Here is a 26,593-nt window from a genome sequence, read left to right as displayed (position 1 = left end):
TTGCATCATCACATCTCCCATGGGAACATCTCAAACTTGTACTTTAACAAAGTTTCCATCCCCCACTCTACTCTCCACTGCCAAATCATTATATTCAAATATAGTGGAAAAAAGAAATGCAGCTTGTTTTCCAGGTGCCAGAAATGGAATTGTTATAATAACTAAAACCATTTAAAAGTTCTGTAGTTTACTGCCTATTTTAATGACTCAGAAAATCTAAAACAGTATCTATCTATCTATCTATCTATCTATCTATCTATCTATCTATCTATCTATCTATCTATCTATCTATTTGATTTTTATGCCGCCCTTCTCCTTAGAATCAGGGCAGCTTACAACATGTTAGCAATAGCACTTTTTAACAGAGCTAGGCTATTGCCCCCACAATCCGGGTCCTCATTTTACCCACCTCGGAAGGATGGAAGGCTGACTCAACCTTGAGCCGGTGATGAGATTTGAACCGCTGACCTTCAGATCTACAGTCAGCTTCAGTGGCCTGCAGTACAGCACTCTACCTGCTGTGCCACCCCAGCTCTTCCATTATTTATTATTTGGTTTAGCACAAAGCACAGAAGAGACTCAATGAATAAATTACGATTTTTTTTTAGTACAGTAATTCCTCGTTTTTCGCAGGGGATGCGTTCAAAGACCACCCGTGAAAAATGAATTTCCGTGAAGTAGAGGAAATATATTTTTTAATGTATTTAATGAGTATTTGGACTTTTAAAACCCACCCTTTGCATTAAACAGTCACTCTATAATGTTTCTCAGCTGGAACCACATGTGATATCCTACCAGTTTCTTTAATAGAGTACAGTAGTACTGTAGAAGAATTTTATGAATTTTAATGGATTTAAAATTTTTAATCGATTTAATGGATTCAAGCCCGCTTTGAAAACCCGTGAAGTAACGAATCCGCAAAAGATGAACCGTGAAGTAGCGAGGGATTACTGTAACTATTTTTTGAAATCATAGGTTGTTGATTAATTTCAATTTAAATTAAATTTAAGGCATTTATTATTACCTAAGAAGCCCTATAGGGCACATAGAGTCAGGTGACTTATGGAACCGGCTTTGCCCCATTGCATTAGCTTGTCCTACTCAATCAAGTAGGGAAAGCATGTTACAGACTTGTCAGTCAAAAAATTCAATTGGCAGAGTCAAGGAAGAAAGACATATCTGCTATTGTCTCTGGTTTGTGTAACATCTTGCTATCAGAAGTGAGGAAAGTTCCTGATCGATCGGCCTTCCGCAAAGGAGTCAAAACTTGGCTGTGAAGGCCTTGTGTGGAGGGCACATGAGAACCTAACCACCTGTATTAACAACTCAACTCCCAATTAATTAATTAATTAATTAATTAATTAATTAATTAATTAAATGCCGCCCATTCTAAGAGGGCTCAAGGCAGCTCCCAACAATCACAAATACTAAAACAATAAGAAGTACAACAGTAATAAAATAACAATACTGTAAATACATAAAAATCTAAAAAGCCATACATATATACAGACATTCCTAATTTCAGGCCTGCAAGAAAAGCCAGGTCTTAATGGCTTTCTGGAAGACCAGTAGGGTGGAGATGGTATGGATCTCTGGAGGCAGTTAATTCCAAAAGGTTGGAGTCACCACAAAGAAGGCTCTTCCCTGAGGCCCCGTTAGCCGACATTGTTTGGCGGACGGAACCCGGAAAAGACCGACCCCATTCCTATCTTGGAACTTTTGATTTTTTAAAATAATTTTTTTACTGTTGTTTTACGTTTTGATTTTTTAAAATCCTAACATATTTAATTTTAAATGTTTTATTATATTCATTAAATTGTATGTTTGCCCATAACCCCTCCAAGAGAGAAGTGTACAGTTAAGAAGTTTGATTGATTAATTAATTCTCTCTCTCCCCCACATCTCACACACACACACACATACTCAGTGTGTGTGTGTAGGTTGTTGAATTTGTTGAAGCCAATCTATAGATCTAGCAGACAGGAACAGTTCGAGATAGAAAACAAACTGGATATAGGCCACAAAAACCATGGCTACTTCCTCTCTAAGCCTGAGCTGGTAAATACATAGCCCTAAGCTATAAATCACAGTTTAGAAATTACAATGGCTGTATAGCCATGCCCCATTCATCCAACAACATGGGCTGTAGCTTAGCACAATGTATCAGCCCAGCAAGTTACTTTGGTTGTTGCTAACTTGTCCAACAAACCATCAGTTGGCAAGATGTGTAAAGGGAGAACTACTGCCAAGACCAACGTAATGATACATTGTGAAGCCCAAAAGACAATAGCTGCTTTCAGATATCACAATAAGTTATTGTTCATAATTACCGAGACAAGTTACACAAGGTTTAGGCTCGCGTGCATCCTTCTCCAATCATGTTCAAACAACTGTTTCCATTTCTGATAAACTGTAATTAATCATATTGTTGAAATCTGAAATTATATTTAGGCCCAGGAGATATGAAGCTAACTTGTTTTAGATAAAGCTAAACCATAGTTTAGCTACTTGAATGTCAGTATAAACCATAGTTAAGTTGCAGGGGGTCTATCTATGAGGCGGGGTGGCGCAGCAGGTAGAGTGCTGTACTGCAGGCCACTGAAGCTGACTTGTAGATCTGAAGGTCAGCGGTTCAAATCTCATCACCGGCTCAAGGTTGACTCAGCCTTCCATCCTTCCGAGGTAGGCAAAATGAGGACCCGGATTGTGGGGGAAATAGCCTGGCTCTGTTAAAAAGTGCTATTGCTAACATGTTGTAAGCCGCCCTGAGTCTAAGGAGAAGGGCAGCATAAAAATTGAATGAATGAATGAATAAATAAATAAATAAATGAATAAATAAATAAATAAATAAATGAAATCCTCAGCCTACCAGTTGGCTGAACTGTTCCTGAAACACATCTACCGCCTGCACAGAGTACCAAGAAAAATTATCTCAGAAAGAGGGGTCCAGTTCACGGTAAGTTCTAGAGGGAGTTCCTACTGTCCATTGGGTCTTCCCAAGACCTTAGCTTGGCCTTTCATCCAAGCACCAATGGGGGGACAGAGAGCTGAACGCCATGGTAGAGCAGTACCTGAGATGATATGTCAACTATCAGCAGTCCAATTGGGCGGACCTTCTGTCTTTCGCTGAGGTCACATATAATAATGCTGTTCATAGTAGCACAGGACTAACCCCTTTCAAGGTAGTGAGCGGCATGGACTACCCAAGGGAACCCCCTTCCTTAGTCAGCTTGACTGATTGGATGTTGACGCTGAAAACAATCTTGTAGAATGTCAAAAAGGCACTAGATAAAGCAGCACAAATGTATAAGCCCTTCATGGCATCGGACCAGAATACCTCCGGGACCGCCTTCTGCCGCACGAATCCCAGCGACCAGTTAGGTCCCACAGAGTTGGTCTTCTCCGGGTCCCGTCGACTAAACAATGTCGTTTGGCGGGACCCAGGAGAAGAGCCTTCTCTGTGGCGGCCCCGACCCTCTGGAACCAGCTCCCCCCAGAGATTAGAACTGCCCCCACCCTCCTTGCCTTTCATAAAGTTCTTAAGATCCATCTCTGCCGTCAGGCATGGGGGAACTGAGACATCTCCCCCGGGCCTATACAGTTTATACATGGTATGTTTGTGTGTATGTTTGCTTTTAATAATGGGGGTTTTAGTGTTTTTTTAATTATTAGATTTGTTCTTACATTATTTTTGTTATTGTTGTGAGCTGTCCCGTGTCTACGGAGAGGGGCAGCATACAAATCTAATAAATAATAATAATAATAATAATAATAATAATAATAATAATAAGAAGAAGAAGAAGAAGAAACAGGCAGGCAAACATCAATTCCAATGGGGAGAAAGTTTACATCTCCACAAAATATTTAAAGTTAAAACTCCCTAGCAAGAAACTGGGGACAAAGTTTATGGGACCCATCAGCTTGTACCCATCATAAGAATTCGGCCATCCCAAACATAGTGTCTTACAGCTTTTGGAATTTCCTGCCAGCGGAACAAAAGCAATTATGGAAACCAAGTTCAATACATCTGGTAGATTTACAGTATAGGGGAAAAAAAAATAAAATAATATATAATTTATCATGGCATTCAATCACACATATAATTGTATTTTTAGCTGGATTCATAGTGGATGTGCTATAGCAGAGGTCCCCAACCTTTTTTGCACCAGGGACCGGCTTTAAGCTAGACCAGTTTTCCATGGCCCGGTGGGGGAGGGGGGCTTTGGTCATATGGGGGTGGGGTTATGGAGGGGTGGAGCCAGGGCCACCATCAGGAATTTTGGGGCCCCATACAGCCTAAGTGTCTGGGGGCCCCCCTCCCCGCCATTTTAAAACTACTTTATTTTGCGACATACCAATTATGTATGAAATTTACCTTCTTTGGGGAGGGGTGAAAGGGGAGAGTAAGAGAGGAAGGAGTGAAAGAAGGGAATGAGGGAGGAAAGAAGGGAGGAAGGAAAAGGAAAGCAAGAAATGGAGGGAGGAAAGGAAGGAAAGAAAGAAAGAAAGAAAGAAAGGGGGAAGGGACAGGAACAGAGGAAGGAAGCAAGGAAACTTATGAAAGGGGAGAGTAAGAGAGGAAAGACTGAAGGAAGGGAGGGAGGGAAGAAGGTAGGAAGGAGAAAGAAAAGAAGAAATAGAGGAAGGGAAGGTAAAAGAGAGAAAGAAAAAGAGCAAGAAAGAAAGCAAGCAAGAAAGAAAGAGAATGAAAGAGAAATAAAAATAGAGAGGGGGAATGAAAGAAATGGAAGGAGGGAAGGAAGGAGAGAAAGCAAGAGAAAGAAAGAAAGCGAGAGAAAAAAGAATGAAAGAGAGCAAGAGAGCAAAAGAAAGAGAGAAAGAAAGAAAGAAAGAAAGAAAGGCAACTTCAAAGAAAGGCTCACTGAGCATCTCCCACTCTCTTTCTATCCCTCTTTCTTTCTCTCTCTTCCTTTCTATCTCCCTTCTTCCTTTATCTCCTCTCTCTCTCTCCCTCTCTCTTTCTCTCCCCCTCTCTCCCCCCTCTTTCCCCCTCTCCCTCTCTCTTTCTCTCTCCCTCTCTCTTTCTCCCTCTCTTTCTCCCTCTCCCCCCTCTCCATCTCTCTTTCTCCCTCTCCCTCTCTTTCTCTCTCTCTCCCCCCTCTCTCCCTCTCTCTTTCTCTCCCTCTCTTGCTATCTCTTTCTCTCCCCCCCCCTCTCTCTCCCTCTCTCTTTCTCTCTCTCCCTCTCTTGCTATCTCTTTCTCTCTCTTTCTCCCCCCCTCTCCCTCTCTCTTTCTCCCTCTCTTTCTCTTTCTCTCCCCCTCTCTCTTTCTCTCTCCCTCTCTTGCTATCTCTTTCTCTCCCCCCTCTCTCTCTCTTTCTCTCTCTCCCTCTCTTGCTATCTCTTTCTCCCCCTCTCTCTCTTTCTCCCTCTCCCTCTCTTTCTCTCTCTCTCCCCCCTCTCTCCCTCTCTCTTTCTCTCTCTCCCTCTCTTGCTATCTCTTTCTCTCCCCCCTCTCCCTATCTCTTTCTCTCTCTCTCCCTCTCTTGCTATCTCTTTCTCTCTCTTTCTCCCCCCTCTCTCCCTCTCTCTTTCTCCCTCTCCCTCCACTCACCCATCCCGGGGGTCTTTTTCGGACTTCCCAATCCAAGTCACGCAGCCTTGCGGAGCTCCTGGTGGTCTCTCATCCCCGAATCAGCCAGGTAAACACGGCCCCCTCTTCCCTGGCCCGAAACCAGCGAAGGTTGGGGGAATTTCTGCGCAACCCCGGCCACTTTCGGGGTTAAATTCCTCTCCCCGCCCTCTCCGCACCTCCGAAGGGAGCAGGGCAGCGTTGCTGGGCTGGCCAATTCTGGGCAGGGGGCGAATTCCTCCCGGGGGGGTGGAGGTGTGGATGTGTGCGTGCGCCCGGAAGGCGTCCGAACTTTGCCTGGCGGAGCTCTGCAAACACGAGGCAGGGAGGGAGGGAGGCCGTTGCCCGGCCAGCGGGCACCAAACAGGGCAGGGCTCCATGGGAGGGGAGGGGGCACCTCGCGGCTGGGGGCTGCCTGGCTTTGTGATTTTGGCTGGGGGGGGGGGAGTTAGGAAGGTCCTACTTCTCCCCCCCCCCAGCCAAAAACTCAAAGCCTATCTGCTGGATACGGGCGATGAGTGGGACAGAGCGGCGCGGAAGCCTCTTGCAGCAGCTGCCACAGCCACCGGCTTCGGCGCCGCTCGTCCCGCTCATCGCCCGTATCCAGCAGATAGGCTCTGAGTTTTTGGCTGGGGGGGGAGAAGTAGGACCTTCCTAACTCCCCCCCAGCCAAAATCACAAAGCCAAGCAGCCCCCAGCCGCCAAAGAAGCCTCCTGATTCTCCCCGCCCTTCCCGACGCCCCACCCTGTCCCGCATAATGTCCTCTGCCGGGAGGGCAGCGGCGCCGCGGACCGGCTGGAAAACCCCAACGGCCCGGTCCCGGTCCGCGGACCGGCGGTTGGGGACCTCTGTGCTATAGGAATGGTGGGTCTTGCAGGAATCTCAGGCTTTAGAAGGATATTTGACTTAGAGCACTACAAAACTGATCGAGTACCGGTAATTTTTTACAGATGTTTCTTGCTTAATGACAGCAATCGGGGACCAGCAATTCTTCTGAGTGATGCAAATCTAAAGTACAATGTCATGTGATGTATGATAGCTCCAATGGTGGTCCGGGAAAAACTTCTTATGATTATTAAGTACAATGTCACACTATTTGTGATCTCCTGCCAGCATCCTCATTGACTTGGCTTGTAGAAGCTGGTAGTGAAGACCAGAAATCATTATCATGTGACTGTGAGATGCTGAAAATGCCATGAATGCATGCTGGTTGCCATGTGCCTGAATTGTGATGATGTGGTTACAGGGATACTGCAATGTCCATAATTACAAGGAATGTCTATAAGTGTCCTCATTGTAATCTTGAATAGTCACCTAATGAATAGTCACTGAACAAAGATTATATACTACATTTATAAATAATCATGTATACATTCTTAAATTCATTACTGTGTTTCCCTAAAAATAAGGCCACTTCCAAAATAAGCCCTCCCCCTGAAAAATAAACCCTCCCCCATAAAATAAGCCCTCACCCCAAAATACTATTTCCCCTGGTATTTGTTAGGGAGACAGAGCTGGACATCAGGTAAGAGGTCAAGAGAAGCTCCATCTTGCTCTCCATGTGCCCCAAAATAATAAGACCTTCCTGAAAATAAGGCGAAGAGCTTATTTTGGGGTTCAAAAATATAACACAGGGTCTTATTTGGGGGGGGGGAATAAGGTATTAAATAAGCATTTTTTAAAAAAACCCAAAAGTCCTTTAAGATGTCTACAGACCTTTCCAGCCAGTTTTGAAAAGTCATCTCCTCCTATGATCCGAGTATCTTCCATAGATTGGTCATTCTGCAAAAACAGACATTATATAGCGGTTTTACTTTCAACATCAGTATGAACAAAAAAGAACTGGGATAGTAGAAATATATCTTGTGATTTGCTAGTTTGCACTGACCGCTTTATCAATTATTCTCTCTTTTTTATTATTTTGAAAAACTAAATGCAAAAATTATGTTTTATCATATTTAGCTTTCAACTACTTTAATACATTGGATGTAATCTAGAACTCATCAAATCTTTTTACTGAGAGATCCAAGGGAGCCATTTCCATGGAAAATGTTTAAGATCAGGAGGATAATTTTTTCATCCAATATTCATTCTTCCAGAAGATTGCAAATGAAGGAAGAATTATAAATGAATTGAAAAGTAACAGTATAGTCCTGTGCATATCCATTCTAAAATAGCCCCATAAATTCAGATAGGATAAATCAGTCAATCAAAGATAGCAAGAATTCAAATTCTCTCCCATAGAAATGGAGTTATAAAAGACTATGATTCTGTAAAACAGAAATCAAAGCTAGCTACTTTTGAACATTTTTAATTAGAATTTTTCAGCATAACAAAATATATAACGTTAAGAAAGATAAGAAACAAGAAATAAAAATAGAAGAATTTTTTAAAAATGAAATGAGATATATATATTTCATATATATATATTTGATTTATATGCCGCCCCCTCCAACTCGGACAAATTATGCCTCCTGATCTTCTCTATATTTCTATGACTGACATACGACAATTCCAATTTCTTCACGATATTTTCCCCAACTTGTTTGTCCCCTTACAAATACCAAATTCCAATTCATTTTCCTTTTTTGTTTACAAAGCTACATTTTATGAAAATCACTGACAAATCACATTTAAAAATAAAACTATTGATGCAAGTTTTATTCACTCAATGCAATAAAATCCAGTAGCCTTTTTGGGTAGCAATCAAAAAATGCAAGATGGTGGGATTGAATCTTTATCACTTTTGGATATGTCCTATGGCTGTACAAAAGAGGCAGGGCTTTGATTGGGATAGCGCATTATCATTTTGCAGATTTTGATATCCCTTTCTTGGTTCACAGGAAAATATAACCTGCTTAAATCAATTACATATTTTACACCCTACAAAAGTGATTTAGAGCAGTGTTTCCCAACCTTGGCAGCTTGAATATATTTGGACTTCAACTCCCAGAATTCCCCAGCCAGCGAATGCTGGCTGGGGAATTCTGGGAGTTGAAGTCCAGATATCTTCAAGTTGCCAAGGTTGGGAAACACTGATTTAGAGGACAACTTTAAATTATTTAAGCCTTGTTATTTCTCTAATTTCTCTTAAGCTTCTATTTCACCTCCCTTCTCAAAAAAACCCAACACCCCTCTCTTTAATGCTTAATAAAGAACAAGAGAGTGGTCATTCCGTTATGTTCCAAGGAGTAAAATAAACACGGAACTCTTTTTCCAAATTGCTGGACAGCTCATAGACATGTTTTCCTTTCAAAACGAGGTTGAGCAAGCAGCTTGTATCACTAATGTTATCTCTACTTCAGTCCATTATCCTCCTGATGCTCATTAAGTGTTACTTACTTTACCGGGCAATTTTCAAGACACTTAACAATCTTTGGATCCTGGATGCATCATATAGCTCAGTGATTTTCAACCTTTTTTGAGCCGCGGCACATTTTTTACATTTACGAAACCCTGGGGCACATTGAGCGGTGGGGAGGCGCTAAAAAAGTTTGGACAAAACAATTCTCTCTCTCTCTCTTCCTCCCCTTCACTCTATTTCTTTCTCCCTCCCTCTTCCTCTCCCTTCCCTCCTCTTTATCTGTCTATCTCTCTATCCCTCTTTCTTTCTCTTCCTTCCTTCCTCTCTTTTTTGCTCTCTTTCTCTCTCCCTCCCTACCTCCCTCTATGTCTTTCTCTCTCCTTCCCTCCCTCTCTTTCTCTTTCTCTCTCTTGCTTTCTTTCTCTCTCTTGCTCTCTCTCTCTTTCTTTCTCTTGTTTTTCTCTCTCTCTTGCTTTCTCTTTCTCTTGCTTTCTTTCTCTCTGAGCTTCGCAGCACACCTGACCATGTCTCGCGGCACACTAGTGTGCCATGGCACACTGGTTGAAAAACACTGATATAGCTCTCCACTACAAATCAAAAGACCTTACCATCAAAACCCATCTCTTAATCTGTACAGAAAACTTCAGAGAAGCTGCAGAGAACATAACTGCGAAGCGATTAAGTCCGACCTTGATGACAAGAGGAACTTGGGCAAAGGAACAGAGGAGCGAGTTCAAAGGCACTGATTATCTTTGAGCAGCCTGGGCTCACATAATCTGTGACTGATCAAGACACAGGAACAGGCAATTTCGGGGGGCCTACTGAACTTTAACCTCCATCAAACCAAACACTGTATCAAACAGCAAGACCTTGAATGTTCTATGCCATTTAAAAAATATATATCTAGAAACCACTAGGTTTCCTATCTTTGGAAGATACTTTAAAAATGTTGTCAGCTAGCAATCAATTCACAATGACCTTTAAGTATGTGAGATAAGAATGCCTAGCTTCCTGCCACTGCTAGCTAACAATTCTAAGAGTTTTATTTATTTTTCAATTGTATATCTTTTTTTTCCAGGAATACAAGAAATTAAGAGATGCGAGCTCCACGGTTCATCGCAAAGCAGCGTTTTGGAATTCAAATCCAAAAAACTGCATGGCTTATATGACAATCATAACAATACATCTTTCAACATTTCTCCTTGAATCTAGTAACTTATCCAGCTATAAAGACGGGCTGGAGTATCTCTCTCTCTCTCTCTTTCTTTCTCCTACTGAATTGAGTGGTTTAAGTTCCTAATATGTAAGCCATGATTCAAACTATAGTTTAAAACTTTTAACAGCTTGTTGGAAGAATGGCTAATATTACGTTTATCTTTCTTTGGTTTGAGATCTCTTTCCAATTACTTATTGGGGTTCTGTCTAGACCTTTATCAGGCTTTCTACCTGGATATTATTGTATGCACAATAATACAATATAGCAAAAGTGGTAGTGTTTGACGTATGACATAATTGGTACCAGAATTTCCACTGCTGAGCAATGTGGCTATTGAATCATACCTGACTTTACAAATTTTGCCATGATTGCCAAATGAATTACGGTACTGCTGTTGTTAAATGAATTACAAAGCCGTTAAGCAAATCCACCTTTCCTCATTGACTTCGTTGGAAGCCCCCTGGGAAGATTGCAAATGGCAATCATGTAATCCCCAAAACACTGTAACTGTTATAAATACATCCAGGTGCCAAGTGCCCAAATTCTGATCACAGGGCCCCAGGGGATACTGTGCATACTACAATTTGTCTTATTTAGTGCAGTGTATCTTCAAAGAGTTGCTAAAAGAATGGTTGTAAGCAGAGATGGGCTGCTGTCCGGAGCGGGGGGGGGGGGGGGGGACGACGACGGGGCGACGATGCACTGGGGTAGCAAAAATGGAGCTCCACCCTAGAGCACCCATTTTGCAGTGAAAGATGTTTAAAGAAAATGCATAAGCCATGCCCACAGTGTGGTAGTAAAAACTTTGGTAGCCCTTCACTGGTTGTAAGCCAAGGACTATGCCTCAGTCAGCGGTCTCTAACCTTTACAGCTTGGTGGCCTGATGGGAGAGAGAGGGGACCCAGCCCAGTAGAACATGCAACAGCTTAGTAGTGGACTGCAGGCTGGGCGGTGGGGGACCCTTGCTCTAAGAATAGAATAGAATAGAATTTTATTGGCCAAGTGTGATTGGACACACAAGGAATTTGTCTTGGTGCATATGTTCTCAGCGTATATAAAAGAAAAAGATACATTTGTCAAGAATCATGTGGTACAAGACTTAATGATTGTCATAGGGGTCAAATAAGCAACGAAGAAACAATAAATATTAATAAAAATCTTAGGATACAAGCAACAAATTACAGTCATACAGTCCTAAGTGAGAGGAAAAGGATGATAGGAATGATGAGAAAAAACTAGTAGAATAGAAGTGCAGATTTAGTAGAAAGTCTGACACTGTTGAGGGAATTATTTGTTTAGCAGAGTGATGGCGTTCGGGAAAAAACTGTTCTTGTGTCTAGTTGTCTTGGTGTGCAGTGCTGTGTAGCGACGTTTTGAGGGTAAGAGTTGAAGTTTGTGTCCAGGATGCGAAGGGTCAGTAAATATTTTCCCTGCCCCCTTTTTGACTTGTGCAGTATACAGGTCCTCAATGGAAGGCAGGCTGGCAGCAATAGAATAGAATAGAATAGATTTTTTTATTGGCCAAGTGTGACTGGACACACAAGGAATTTGCCTTGGTGCATATGCTCTCAGCGTACATAAAATAAAATATACATTTGTCAAGAATCATGTGGTACATGATTGTCATAGGGGTCAAATAAGCAATTGTTTTTTAAGTTGCCTACTTCCATCCTATATGAATCATCTCAATGTCAAAGGACATGAACAGCAGCATTGATAGTGTAAGTTGTTTGTCCCCGTGAAATAATTCCTCATACATAACTGCACATGCAAGATTTTTCTTTCTTGGCTTAGCATAGGCTTGCTTTTCCATGTATGATATTTTGAGTAGAGAAAAAAATTCTGCATCATGTTCCAAAATCCACAGCTGAACAATTAAGATCCTTCCAAAATGTCACTAGCGTTGCTCAACTGGTCCTTACAGACCAGTCTAACTTTTATCTGCAAATTATGATTCTGTAACCACTTGGTCAGGGTTTCTATAGCAACATTTAAGTTGCCAATTCTTCCAGTATTAGGTCATCTCCACTGAATTGGGTGGGGCAGCTATTATCTTTTTTTTTCTTTCTTTCTTTCCTGGAGACCAGAGGGATCTTGAATCCATCAGGCTAATGTGGGTGATCTCGAGAAAAGAAAGGGGCTCTTGTAACCAGGATTCCTGATGACAACATTGTAAAAAGCAGCACACATCTGTGGTTTTGGGTAGCTGAGCAGAAAATGGTCTCTTTTTAAAGTGTTCTGGCAGAACAAAAGCTACCTTATCATGATACAAACCAACAGCAATAAATTTCTAACCCTTTACCTCATTAAACTGTGATGGGCTTTTTATTGAAAGACTAAGGACATTTACTGAATGTCCTTTGGCTATCAGCTCAAGGCTTGGCACCTGCTTCGCTCTCTCTTTCTTCTCCCTTTTCCTTTTCTTTCCTTTTCTTCTTCCTTCCTTCCAGAAACAAACCCAAGCAAGACAGCTAATTAGAGTTCATAGAAAAAGCATAAGAGAAGTTTTAAAAATATCAGTGGTTCCAGGGTATTTGAAGAATCTGTCTTTTAATCATCTTGTTTCATTCAGGGTTACTGCTATCCTGAAGGCACCCACAGAGTTGGAACGCAAAATTCAATCAGTTCTCATTTTAACATAAACTGACCCAATTTTCACTTCCTAAGATAATATATAGACTGGCCTGCAGACATATTTTCATTTTTGCACACCTCCAATTTTTTCTTTTTGAGTTGCCTGATCAAGAAATGTTGCAAACATCACCTATATAAAATTTGCACACGAAAATTTAGATTGTTTGTACTTATGTAAAAAAAATAAGCATGACATTTTACACCTGTTTTAAATTTTCTGTTGCTTTATTCAATTTTATTTTGCATGCCAGGTTTTTTCTCCCCGCACTTCGACTCCCATAATCCCTCAAGCTGCTTAACCATGTTGACTAGGAACTTTGAAAATTAAAAGATGATACATTTTGGCTGGAACTCAACAAAGTTAAAAAGCTGTTGTCCCCTGCTTTGAGTGTGGCAGAATGAAAATACATTATTTTATTGATCATAAGCCTTCTGTATTTAGGGGGGCATTTTAACCTTAGGTAAGATTGCCAGTTGCCAATACAATTCATTCCAAAGCTTGGTCTCTAAATTCAAGAATGGTAAGAGTTATTTTTATTTCTTCCAGACCTGTAATCCCTGCCATTTTTTAAAAGATCTGTCACATTTAAAACCTACACACAGGTAATCCTTTACAGCATTTAAAACCTACATATAGCCAATGTTAAGTGAGTTGATTTTATGGCCATTTTGCCACCGTTGTTAGTGAATCACTTATAGTTGTTAAGTGATTTTTGCAGTCATTATGCAAATCTGGCTTTTCCCACCGACTTTGCCCATCAGAAGCCTGCTGGGAAAATTGCAGATGGTAATAATATGATCTGGGGAAATGCTGCAAACATTGTAAATACATGTCAGTGGCCAAAACCTGAATTTTGATCACACCATCATGGGGACGCTACTATTAATGTGAAGACCAATCATAAGTCACTTTTTAAAGTGCCACTATAACTTGAATGGTTGCTAAATGAATGGTTATAAATCGAGGACTACTTATAATGCAGAAAGCAAACCAAAAGAGAAAACTACATACACACTGTGTTTTAGCCCAAAATAAATCCTGGAAGTTATGAATTGTAACTTTGGAATTATCTGCACTATTTAGTGCAAATGTCCCATTCTTCAAATACTCATTTTTTTATGAGAAGGTTCATCGCCAACCATGGCATTGTTTAAATCATTTTAGGCTTATTTTATATAGTGATCATAGGATATTCTGCAGACGGATGGTGACTCATATTTATGACAGCAATACGCCCCATCTCTTGCCTGGTCTTGTAGAAAGCTCCGAAGCATATTTATTGTTCTCAAGAGCCTTAGAAATATTGATAAAAGTGTGAACACACTTTCTTCTATTTTTAACATGTTGGGAAGAATTTACTTCAAATTCCGGATATATATATTTATATATATTTATATATATAAATAAACATGGAACATGTATACTCATAATGCTTACAGCAGGAAATCTCTTTTCCTTGTATTAGTTCCTAAGAAAAGATCCAATATAATGGACAATATGCCATGATTAATTGGTGTTTTCAAAGGATACAGCTCTTTTTTTAATTTGGAAAGCACAACAATGAAACAGCAGTTCTCAGGATGCCCAGCAGAAACCTAAGTTCAACAGAACTCTAAAATTGTTTAATCTTTTGTCTGGCCTATATCTTGATGGTTTTATTGTTTCTAGATGCTTTATTTAATGAGGAATTAATTAATGGCCTTTAAACAATTTTATTCTACTACGTAAATTGGCCCATTGCAAATTGAAAGCCTGGATCTCGCGATATGTCACACGCTGGTCATCCCTACCTCTATTTTATCAAAGAGAAAAAAAGTTGTGATATACAATCACATAACAACAATGAGACAACGCAAGTTTGACACTCCTGTTATAGATTGTTCTTGCATAGCATCTTCAAACTTCAGTAGCAGTGGATCCACCAGTTTCTCTTCAGGAAATAAAAAATCAAATATTAACTATAATTTAAGATTGTCAATCTTAGAAGAGGAGTGCTAAGTAATCTGCAAAATCTATATCTTTGAATATTTAATAGGCTACTCCAAAATGATGGACAGACATTGCTTCTTTTCTTTCAAAGAGCAGAAATAGAATGTAGATATGAAAATAGCAGAGACACAATTACACATTAGGCAAAACTTCCAAACTGTAGGAGACGTAGACAACAAAGGAAGATGGGCTCTAGCTTAATGAGATGTTCAAGAAAAAGCAGGATAACCATTTCAAGGAAGGTGCAGTTGCAAAGATTTATTCATTGCGGTGACATTTGAACCGAGCAACTGCCAGTGCCTCTCTCCACCAATGACATTCTGTGCTTTACAGCAACTAGGAGAAGATTTATGCTATGTGACTGGAATGAGAATGAATATAACACAACCCTTCCCCCCACACACATGGCTCGCCAAACAGGACTAGCAAACCACAAATAGTTATGCACATCTTTTGGTTTATACGCCAACCTGGAGCCACAATGTAGTTCAGAATAATCCTCAATAAAAAGGCAGAAGAGTAAAATAGGACTGGTAAGCCTCTCAAATATATTTAAGTCTAGTTGTACCTGACTGAAAATAATCTGCCGAAAGATAATTGGAAGAAAAATTATATTGTCCCAGTTTATTTATAGTCAGTTTATTTAACTCAATGTCCTCTGGATCAGTGATTTTTAACCTTTTTTGAGTCATGGCACATTTTTTACATTTACAAAACCCTGGGGCACATTGAGGGGGGTGGGGGGGCTAAAAAAAGTTTGGACAATTTTTTTCTCTCTCTCTTCCTTCCTTTCGCTCTATTTCTCTCTCCCTCCCTCTTTCTCCCCCTTCTTCTTTTTTATCTCCATCCCTCTTTCTTTCTCTCTTCCTTCCTCTCTTTTTTGCTCTTTCTCCCTCCCTCCCTCTGTCTTTCTCTCTCCCACCATCCCTCCCTCTCTCTCTTTCTTTCTCTTTCTTTCTCTCTCTCTCTTGCTTTCTTTCTCTCTCTCTCTCTTTCTCTCTCTCTCTCTTGTTTTCTTTTTCTCTCTCTTGCTTTCTTTCCTTTTCTCTCTCTCTTGCTTTCTTTCTCTCTCTCTCTCTCTTGTTTTCTTTCTTGCTTGCTTTCTCTCTCTCTTTCTTTCTCTCTTTCTTTCTCTGAGCTTCGCGGCACACCTGACCATGTCTCACGGCACACTAGTGTGCCGTGGCACACTGGTTGAAAAACACTGCTCTAGATAATTCATATGACATGCATATAAATATTTTTATCACCCAATTCCCTTCTGAAAAAAACATAATCATGCAAAAAAGAATAAGAAAAAAATAAAAAAAATTAAGACAAGAAAGGGAAATTTATAGCTAAACATAGCTTATACCAATTTCTGCTGGACCTTTTTTGGTTTGAGTGCCAAAAGGGGGGACAAGGGAGCATGTGCATGCGTGACCACACCCATAATTCCATGCACCCTCCTGTGAATGTTCGTATGACCCTGCCACTCCCGGCACATGATCGCACACCTGTTCTCACTCTCCCTAGGCTTCACAACCTTTCTAGGAGTCTTGGGAGGGCAAAAACTGTGAGCCGCCCTAAGTTTTTGGAGAAGCTGGCATACAAATCTTAATAATAATAATAATAATAATAATAATAATAATAATAATAATAATAATAATAATAAAAGATGAAACAATCGATCACATACTCAGCTGCTGCAAAAAGTTCGCACAGACTGACTACAAGCATAGACATGATGCTGTGGCACAGATGATCCACTGGAACTTGTGCCGGAACTACCATTTACCAGTGGCAAAGAACTGGTGGGATCATAAGCCCGAAAAAGAGGTCAAAAATGAGCAAGCAAAACTACTGTGGGACTTTCGACTTCAGACTGACCGAATTCTGAAGCATAACACACCAGACATCCTGATTGTGGAGAAAAAGAAAGTATGGATCATTGACAATGCAATCCCAGGAGACAGCAGAATTGAGGAGAAGCAGCTAGAGAAATTAGTGAAATATGAAGATCTAAAAATCAAGCTGCAACGACTCTGGTATAAGCCAGTGAAAGTGGTCCCAGTGGTACTTGGCACGCTGAGCGCAGTACCAAAGGATCTCAGCGGACATTTGAAAACCATCAGAATTGACAAAATCTCCATCTGTCAATTTCAAAAGGCCGCTTTACTGGGATCGGCAAACATAATTCGCCGCTACATCACGCAGTCGTAGGTGCTTGGGAAGCGCCCGACTGGTGATAAAATATGAAATCTAGCATAGTGATCTCATTTGCTGTGTTGTACTGACATAATAATAATAATAATAACAACAATAATAATAACAATAATAAATAAATAAATAAATAAAGGCCTTTCCCCCACCTAGAGGCCTTCCAGAGGCAGAAAATAGCCTTATTTGCCAAGCTCCGGTTGAACTGGAAGGCCGGGTCACTCTCCCCAGGCTTCATAGCCTTTCTAGGAGCCTGGGGAATGTGAACACTCCTCCAGGGGGCCTCCTGTTTCAAAGGGGCCTTTTATGAATTGGGAAAAGCCATTTTCGCCCTTCCCAGTCTCCTAGAAAGGCTATGAAACCCGGGATAAACAAAAAAAATGGAACTTCTGGTTCAACTGGAAGTCAGCAAACGGAATGTATCCGGCCTCCGGAGGACTGGGGAAGGACATTTTCACCTAGGCTCCTAGAAAGGCTCTGGAATCTCTTTTAGTAATTTATGTTGTGATATGTAATTTGTGTTCACTCTAAAGGCCTCATATATTTCTCTTATTATTTCTTGCTTATCCCATTGCATTATTAGTGCTAGTAGTTCCACTATCTTTTCATCTACATTTTCATGTTCATATTTTGAAATCTTAAGTAACAGTAGGCCTTCTCTAATTCTTATAATGTAATAGAGTTCATTATTAATTAGAGTTCATTGTTAATTATTGTTAAATTTTGTTCTATAATTCCTACTTTTCCCCTGTCTATTTGATTTTTGTTTCAACTATTTTTATTTTACATTCATTTTCTATTATGGGGTGGGGTTTTCTTTTGGATTTTTCCAATCCTGTTATTCATATTTTTTATATCCCCTTTCATTTCACTCATCTCCATTTTAATTTCTTCATGATACGTTTTTGTTTCTTTATGATTATTTGTAATAGTCTCTTGTGTTTTTGTTATAAATTCTTGTGTTTGAGCAATGGTTTCTTGTATATTTTGTAACATTAGTTGCATACTTTGTATATTAATAATTGAACCTGTTTTTTCAGCTCCCAACATACTATCAATCGTTCTTTGCACAGAAGGAGTAGGAGAAGCTATAGTTGGATTTAATGCTATTTTCTTCTCTGCTTTTGTTGCATTATTTGTAGGCATCATTCTCAACTTTTGCACCATACTATCCATGTAACCAGTTTCTATAAGTTAATATCTTCTGTAATGTAGTAAATCAGTATTCAACTAGATATATAGCACAAATAAAACAATACAGTATATGCGAAAGAAAGGCAAGTCTAGTAAAGATATCTTACTTAATCAACTTATTTTAAAAGCCATGTTTTCTTTGACACCAATGTTTAATTTTGCAGTTTGACATATAATTATGATTTTTATATAGCTCTAAAATACTTCTTCCAGCATCCTCCCTGCTTTAGATTCATTCCAAATCACTGCACTACTTTTATTTTTAATTTGATTCATTCCACTGGAGCTTTAACCCCTTTAGCCTTAAATCCAAAACGTCTTTTTATTTTTACCAAAAATCATTCTACATTTTCTGTGCAGCTTTTAACTAGTCCTTGTGTTTTTTTATTACATTATTAGGCTATATTTTCTCTCTAGATATACCGTACAATATAGGAAAATTATGATACAATTCTAATACAGACACATGATGCAGTATATTTTTTATTGTTATGGTTTACACTATTTTCTTCTATGCTTTTTTCTCATTCAAAATCTTTGTTACTTTATATTCTGCCAGATTTTCTATTAAGGTAATGTCACATATGCTTACTCTAGTCTGTATTTTTTATCTTCCTATATATTCTTTTGATTCATTGTGCTCAGAAATTAATCTACCTTTTAATATTTTTATAAGATTCATATCATCTCTTCTTGTAGTCTTGTAGTTTACTTTCACTCAAGTTTCTTTTATTCTTTATTTTTCCTCCTATGGATCTTTTCTCTAAGATCCATCTTGACACTTTCAAAAAATGATCTGCCTGAAATTCATTACTTTTGCAGAATTAACCAATTTTCTCATTCTTCCCTCATAACGTTACTTATTTCACTAATTAAATAAGGGAAAGAAGCACCAAGCAACCTCTGATGTTAATTGTTATTCAGACTGTATGTGTGTGTGTATGTGTGCATGTATGTATGTAGGTATGTATGTATTCGATTTTTATGCCGCCCTTCTCCTTAGACTCAGGGCGGCTAACAACATGTTATCAATAGCACTTTTTAACAGAGCCAGCATATTGCCCCCACAATCCGCGTCCTCATTTTACCCACCTCGGAAGGACGGAAGGCTGAGTCAACCTTGAGCTGGTGGTGAGATTTGAACCACTTTTTGTAATTGTATTATATTATTTTGTAAGCCGCCCTGGGTCCTTCAGGATTGGGCGGCATAGAAGTAGAATGAATGAATGAATGAATGAATGAATGAATGAATGAGTGAATGAATGAATGAATGAACGAATGAATGAACAAACAAACAAACAAACAGACACACACACACAATATATCTGTATTGATCTTAAAAATAGTATACTAACATATTATTACTGAAATGCTTCTTCCAATGGTAATAACAAGTATCTTGTAAGTATAAATAACAAGTACATATGGAGAGATTAATGGCACATGTACATCAGTGGAGAGAGTTGCTCCTGGTTCAGACTGGTTCTTAGAATCGGTAGCGCTGGTGGTGGGGAGGCTCCGCTCAAGGCTTCTGCATGTGCAGAAGCATCGCATGAAAACCCAGCTAATACTAAACATTTTTGCCATCACACTAGGATACCCACACTGGGGTCTGGGTAACTACATTTAAAATGGCCTGCCACAAACTTCTGGAAACAAAGAAACAACACAATATATTCTGTTTCTCTTGTAGAAACATAGAAGACTGACGGCAGGAAAAGACCTCATGATCCATCTAATTTGCCCTTATACTATTTTTTGTATTTTATCTTAGGATGGATATATGTTTATCCCAGGCATGTTTAAATTCAGTTACTGTGGATTTACCAACCACGTCTGATGGAAGTTTGTTCCAAGGATCTACTACTCTTTCAGTAAAATAATATTTTCTCATGTTGCTTTTGATCTTTCCCCCAACTAACTTCAGATTGTGTCCCCTTGTTCTTGTGTTCACTTTCCTATTAAAAACACTTCCCTCCTGGACCTTATTTAACCCTTTGACATATTTAAATGTTTCGATCATATCCCTTCTGTCCTCCAGACTATACAGATTGAGTTCATTAAGTCTTTCCTGATATGTTTTATGCTTAAGATCTTCCACCATTCTTGTAGCCCGTCTTTGGACCCGTTCAATTTTGTCAATATCTTTTTGTAGGCGAGGTCTCCAGAACTGAACACAGTATTCCACTTATTAACCTTCGACCCACGGTGTCAATATATAGGCACTTAAAAATGGAGGAGTGAAGAAGAAAGACTACTTTAAATACCATTTAACCAGTAGCCAGGAAGACTTGACTTCCAAATTTAGTTAGATGAATGAAAAAAAAAAATCAGCAGGGGTAGCTGCCAGGAAAAACAAGCTCCTATCCCTATGCTGTGAACCATGCAGATCTAATAAATTAACACTCCCTGAAAAGTATCAACGTTTCTTAAGCTCTGGTCAATAAAACGATCGCTTTATACTGCAATAAAAATATATGAGGAACCTGTGCTGTTTATGAAAATATTTTCTGCTTCCTAACCATTCTACATATGGCTTTGGTCAGAGAGCATGCTTAATTCCACCAGACACTAATCTACTCATCTCTCTTTATTAAGAGGTTATGGCAGCATAGTGACAGTAGCTGGTCAAGAGCCATGCTTTGGAGCAATAAAATATCCCCCTCCCACTTCCAGTAATCTTATCTTGTATTCCATAAAATCTTTTTATAAAGAGAAGTCTAGCAAGGCTTCATTAATTTTTTTTTTTATAGGTCATACAGGATTTGGTGTGAAAACTACCCTACAGTTGAATGAGTTTTGATATTTGGAAGATTGGATGAGAATAGGCTGATCCAATATAACTACAGAGCTGTTTTAATTTTTATTTTTTTTAAAACTTTTTAATCTCACTGTTGACTAGGTTTTGGATGGTAAATGTTATTATTAGAGTTCAAAATAAAAACCATAAAAGACTATCTATAGATAGACTTCTATATTATATACATCATATATCCCAGAAAATTGTTAAGTGTATAAATCTGCTGGTATACCACCTTTTCTTGCGTACAGTGGTAGCTCTACCTTTTCTAGATAAGAACCAGGTGTTCAAGATTTTTTTGTCTTTTCTCAAGAACCATTTTCCACATACAAACCCAAGCCTCCAAAACTGTAACCGGAAAAGGCAGGGAGAAGTGTCCATGGGGCCTCTCTAGGAATCTCCTGGGAGGAAACAGGGCCGGAAAAGGTGGGGAGAAGCCTCTGTGGGGCCTCTCTAGGAATCTCCCAGGAGGAAATAGGGCTGGAAAAGGCAGAGAGAAGCCTCTGTGGAGCCTCTCTAGGAATCTCCTGGTAGGAAACACGGCCTCCACCTCCAATTTTCCCCAATTGCACACATTTTTTGCTTTTACATCGATTCCTGTGGGAAAAATTGCTTCTTCTTACAAACTTTTCTACTTAAGAACCTAATCACAGAACAAATTAAGTTTGTAAGTAGAGGTACCACTGTATTAGATGAGTCAAAATCTTTGACTCATAGTATGCATGAAACTGTTAGCTACTCTTGAGAAATGTAAACAATAAGAATGCAAAAATGCTGCCTGCTTTTATCCTCAAAAGAGATATAATCAATATTGAATGGACATATTAATAGAGAAGGCAGTGAAAGAGAATATGGATCAATATTTCTGCCTTTTCTAACTCATCCAAAGCCAATTTTATATAGGGATATTTTGATATCTAGTTAAAAATCCCACAATGGCACTAAAAGAATGTATTGTTAACACAATATATTCAGGTCACCTTTTCACTGAGTTAATTTTCTTATGTGAACCAGACCAAAGCATAAGAAATTAAATTGTTTATATTTTCTTAAGAAACCAGAGAGGTTATTGCAAAATTATTTTTAACATAGAAATGAAGACTAGACACTTCAGAGCACCTTATCTATCCTGGGGAAGAAAAATAAGTATTGAAATTATTAGCATTTACAATTATTAGTGTATTAGTGTAACAAGCAGGAAGAGGGAGATTGTGATCCCCTTATATAGAGCGCTGGTGAGACCACATTTGGAATACTGTGTTCAGTTCTGGAGACCTCACCTACAAAAAGATATTGACAAAATTGAACGGGTCCAAAGACTGGCTACAAGAATGGTGGAAGGTCTTAAGCATGAAATGTATCAGGAAAGACTTAATGAACTCAATCTGTATAGTCTGGAGGACAGAAGGAAAAGGGGGGACATGATCGAAACATTTAAATAGGGTTCAGGAGGGAAGTGTTTTTAATAGGAAAGTGAACACCAGAACAAGGGGACACAATCTGAAGTTAGTTGGGGGAAAGATCAAAGGCAACATGAGAAAATATTATTTCACTGAAAGAGTAGTAGATCCTTGGAACAAACTTCCAGCAGACGTGGTTGGTAAATCCACAGTAACCGAATTTAAACATGCCTGGGATAAACATATATCCATTGTAAGATAAAATACAGGAAATAGTACAAGGGCAGACTAGATGGACCATGAGGTCTTTTTCTGCCGTCAGACTTCTATGTTTCTATGTTTCTACTCTTTGCCTCTGAAGGAGCCCAAAGCAAGATAAAAAATAACAATAAACCAATCCTAAATAAAGATCAACAGATAAAGCATAGTGTAAAGTTTTATAGGCTTCTATAAAGTGGAATATAAAATAAAACTGTCCTTACACTTATGATTGTGCCGGCCTTTTTGGCTCTGATGCAAGCAGCTGGCAAGCAGGAAAATAAAGCCCTGCTATTGGTTCAAAGTTTGACAGCTCCACTATGAAAGGAACTGTCAAGCCACTTGTTTCCCTATTCTGCCTACTGGTCCTGAAATAAAGTTAGTTGTCATTAGTTACTTCTGAATCTGTCTCCATTCCTGTCAGCTGACCCACCAGTTCAACAAAAACATTCATTTTAAAAGGCAAACGTAACCTAGTGTAGTTATTATCTTTCAAATGTCCAAGCTAACATAGTTTCAGTTCTTTGAAACACAACAGTAGGAACACAACCCTCGCTACAAGAGGAGGTTCCATAACCAGAGGGGATCTCAGAATCCCAGAGGAGTTCCTACTCCTACCGCCACATTGCTAGCCAGACTCTGAATAATGCTTCCCCAGTTAATCTCAATGTATGTTACCAGCCCTGGGAGAAGTCTTTTAGGCACACAGGACGCCTGCCATTTAAGGCAATTTATTTATTTTTTTTTTTATTTATTTAATTTTGTCCAATACACAGTAATACACAATAAAGGTAGTAGGGGACACCTTCAAGGGGGAAAAAAGAAAAGAAAATTAGAGAAGGAATAGAAGAGAGAGTATAGGATAAATATATCAAAGAGAGAATACAGTGATACCTCGTCTTACAAACGCCTCGTCATGCAAACTTTTCGAGATACAAACCTGGGGCTTAAGATTTTTTTGCCTCTTCTTACAAACTATTTTCACCTTACAAACCCACCGCCACCGCTGGGATGCCCCGCCTCCGGACTTCCGTTGCCACCGAAGCACCCATTTTTGCGCTGCTGGGATTCCCCCGAGGCTCCCCTCCATGGGAAACCCCACCTCCGGACTTCCGTGTTTTTGTGATGCTGCAGGGAAATCCCAGCAGCGCAAAAATGGGCACTTCGCTGGCCACGGAAGTCCGGAGATGGGGTTTCCCAGCGAGGGGAGCCTCAGGGAAATCGCAGCATCGCAAAAACACAGAAGTCCGGATGTGGGGTTTCCCATGGAGGGGAGCCTCAGGGAAATCCCAGCAGTGCAAAAACAGGTGCTTCGGCTGGCAAAAGGGGTGAATTTTGGGCTTGCACACATTAATCGCTTTTCCATTGATTCCTATGGGAAACATTGTTTCGTCTTACAAACTTTTCACCTTAAGAACCTCGTCCTGGAACCAATTAAGTTTGTAAGACAAGGTATCACTGTAGAAGAAAGATATAGGGATAGAAGAGAAGACATATGGGATATAGGAGAGACAATAGGACAGGGGTCGGAAGGCACTCTAGTGCACTTATGCACGCCCCTTATTGACCTCTTAAGAATCTGAAGAGGTCAACCATGGACAGTCTAAGGGTAAAATGTTGGGAGTTAGGGGATGATACTACGGAGTCCGGTAACGAGTTCCACCCTTCAACAACTCTATTACTAAAGTCGTATTTTTGACAGTCAAGTTTGGAACGGTTAATATTAATAATTAATATGGAATAATTAATAATGGAATAAGGCTTGAGAGTAAGTATCCCTTAGCTACCTATGTACAAATCTTGATGACTATCTAGCATAGTCAAGGGTAGAGATTTCTGTAAGCGTAGGCGAGAGAAGATTTCATTTTCTGCGTGACTTTCTTTCTGCTCAAGGGTTGATAAATCTACCATGACCTTTCCTTGCAAGTGGTTTTGGGCTATAATTTCCAGCTATGTCTGGCAGGGAGCTTTAACTTGGAAACTGAAAACGACCCCAAAAACAAAGCAAAAACCAGTACTAAAATTCTGTTCCAGTATCAAAATATTTTTACTTGGTGTGTTAACCTTTAAGAATTAATTTTGCAAAAATGGCTTTAAAATATAAGGTCATATCTTGGGAATGGTCCACTTTCCAGGAATTCACAAATCACCACAAATAATTTCTGGAGTCAATAAAAAGCTATTGGAAAAACAAAGTTACCACACAATCACAATTCTTTTGCATGCACACACCCTTTCTGTTCTAAGATATCCAGATTGCCATAGCTTGCAGCTTACCCTCCAACTCGTTTTGCATAAACTATCTTACAGTGTAATCCTATCTGTTATTTTCTCAGAATCTCTACAGAATCAATGTGCATAGGATTGCATTCCATTAGGCTATACTAGAGGGAAAAGCAGGAATTAGAGCTATTCCCTCTACTCAGCTGAGCAAACATTAATTTTGATTTCCTCTTCTTTTTGAGCTGTTTCTATCCAACTAGTCCTCATAAGACCTCTGGCAACTTCTGGCTGCATTATACCTTCTCATTACAGTTATCTGTATTAGCATTAAGAACCAGCATTTTAAAATAACTCCTTCTTTCTCCACCCTCCCTTTGTTGTGTATGTTAGGTTATCTCTTTTCATCTTGCCAGACTGAGGATTGAAGGTAAGGCGATCAAGATTATAAATGTTATTCATTATTAAAAGTCTGCTAAACATTCTCTGGGAATTGGAAATTCTGAATACTCATAGCCATTCAGAAGGTGGTCCAGCTGTTTTCCATAACGTAATCTTCCAAACGGAAGCAGTTTGCGCTTCCCCGGAGTTCCGTAGACCGGTTTCTTTCTGGAACAGTAGGCTTTGCACATCTTCAGTATTGATCTATGTACAAATACTACATGTAGCCCAGAAAAGGCCAGAAAAGAGATGAAAATGGGATTCTTATGCAAACAAATTAAAGAACAATTATGAGAACCTGCAATAAAAGGCTAGGCTCAAATCGCAGATTTCAGCACCCTACTGTCAATCAGGAAACTTACATATTTGCCTTGAAAGTGTGTGTGTGTATATATAATACATACATACAAACATACATACATACAATAGAATAAAATATTACAACTTGCAGATGTTCTACTTTACCCTTAATCAGGAGATTCTATACCATCTGGACAAACGACTATCCAATCTCTTCTTAAAAGCCTCCAGTGATGGAGACCTACAACTTCTGGAGACAAGTACAGTGTTCCCTCGACTTTCGCGGGGCATGCGTTCCGAGACCTCCCGCGAAAGTCGAATTTCCGCAAAGTAGAGATGTGGAAGTAAATACACTATTTTTGGCTATGAACAGTATCTCAAGCCTTCCCTTAACACTTTAAACCCCTAAATTACAATTTCCCATTCCCTTAGCAACCATTTAGATTATTACTCACCATGTTTATTTATTAAAGTTTACTTAAAAATATTTATTAAAGGCGGATGAAAGTTTGGCGATGACATATGGCGTCATTGGGTGGGAAAAACCGTGGTATAGGAAAAAAACGCACGAAGTATTTTTTAATTAATATTTTTGAAAAACCGTGGTATAGACTTTTTGCAAAGTTCAAACCCGCGAAAATCGAGGGAACACTGTAGTTCCATTGATTAATTGTTCTGTCAGGAACTTAATTCTAGGTTGTATCTCTCCTTGATAGCTTTCTATCCATTACTCATTATCTTGCCTTCAAGTGCTCAATATTGGAGAACAGATTGAGCCCCTTTTCTTTGGTACAATATTGGAGAATGCTGTCACCTCTAGTTCTTTTCTTCATTAGACATAACCAGTTCCTGAAACCGTTCATCATATTTTTTCAGCTCTAGGCCTCTATAATCATCTTTGTTGCTCAACTGGTCTTGGAATATCCTTGGAATGCAATCCAATTTCATTTTTAACCAACATAAAACCTAGAAAATATGACATTCACAACTACAGGATAACACATCAGTGTGTTTAAAAAACTGTTAAGGATGGTAACTTTGGA

General features: G+C 39.4%; 1 protein-coding gene across 1 annotated transcript in view; it reads right to left on the bottom strand.

Moving 5' to 3' along the window:
• Positions 1-26,593, bottom strand: part of PRTFDC1 (phosphoribosyl transferase domain containing 1) — a 73,062-nt gene that overhangs the window by 24,788 nt on the left and 21,681 nt on the right. The window contains exon 4 of the mRNA XM_070728235.1: positions 7,311-7,376. Within this exon, the coding sequence (XP_070584336.1) occupies positions 7,311-7,376 (66 nt within the window). The remainder of the gene's footprint in view (positions 1-7,310; positions 7,377-26,593) is intronic.

The sequence above is a fragment of the Erythrolamprus reginae genome, chromosome Z (assembly GCF_031021105.1).
Source record: "Erythrolamprus reginae isolate rEryReg1 chromosome Z, rEryReg1.hap1, whole genome shotgun sequence".
Taxonomy (NCBI): domain Eukaryota; kingdom Metazoa; phylum Chordata; class Lepidosauria; order Squamata; family Dipsadidae; genus Erythrolamprus; species Erythrolamprus reginae.
This window is presented reverse-complemented; position numbering and strand designations above follow the sequence as displayed.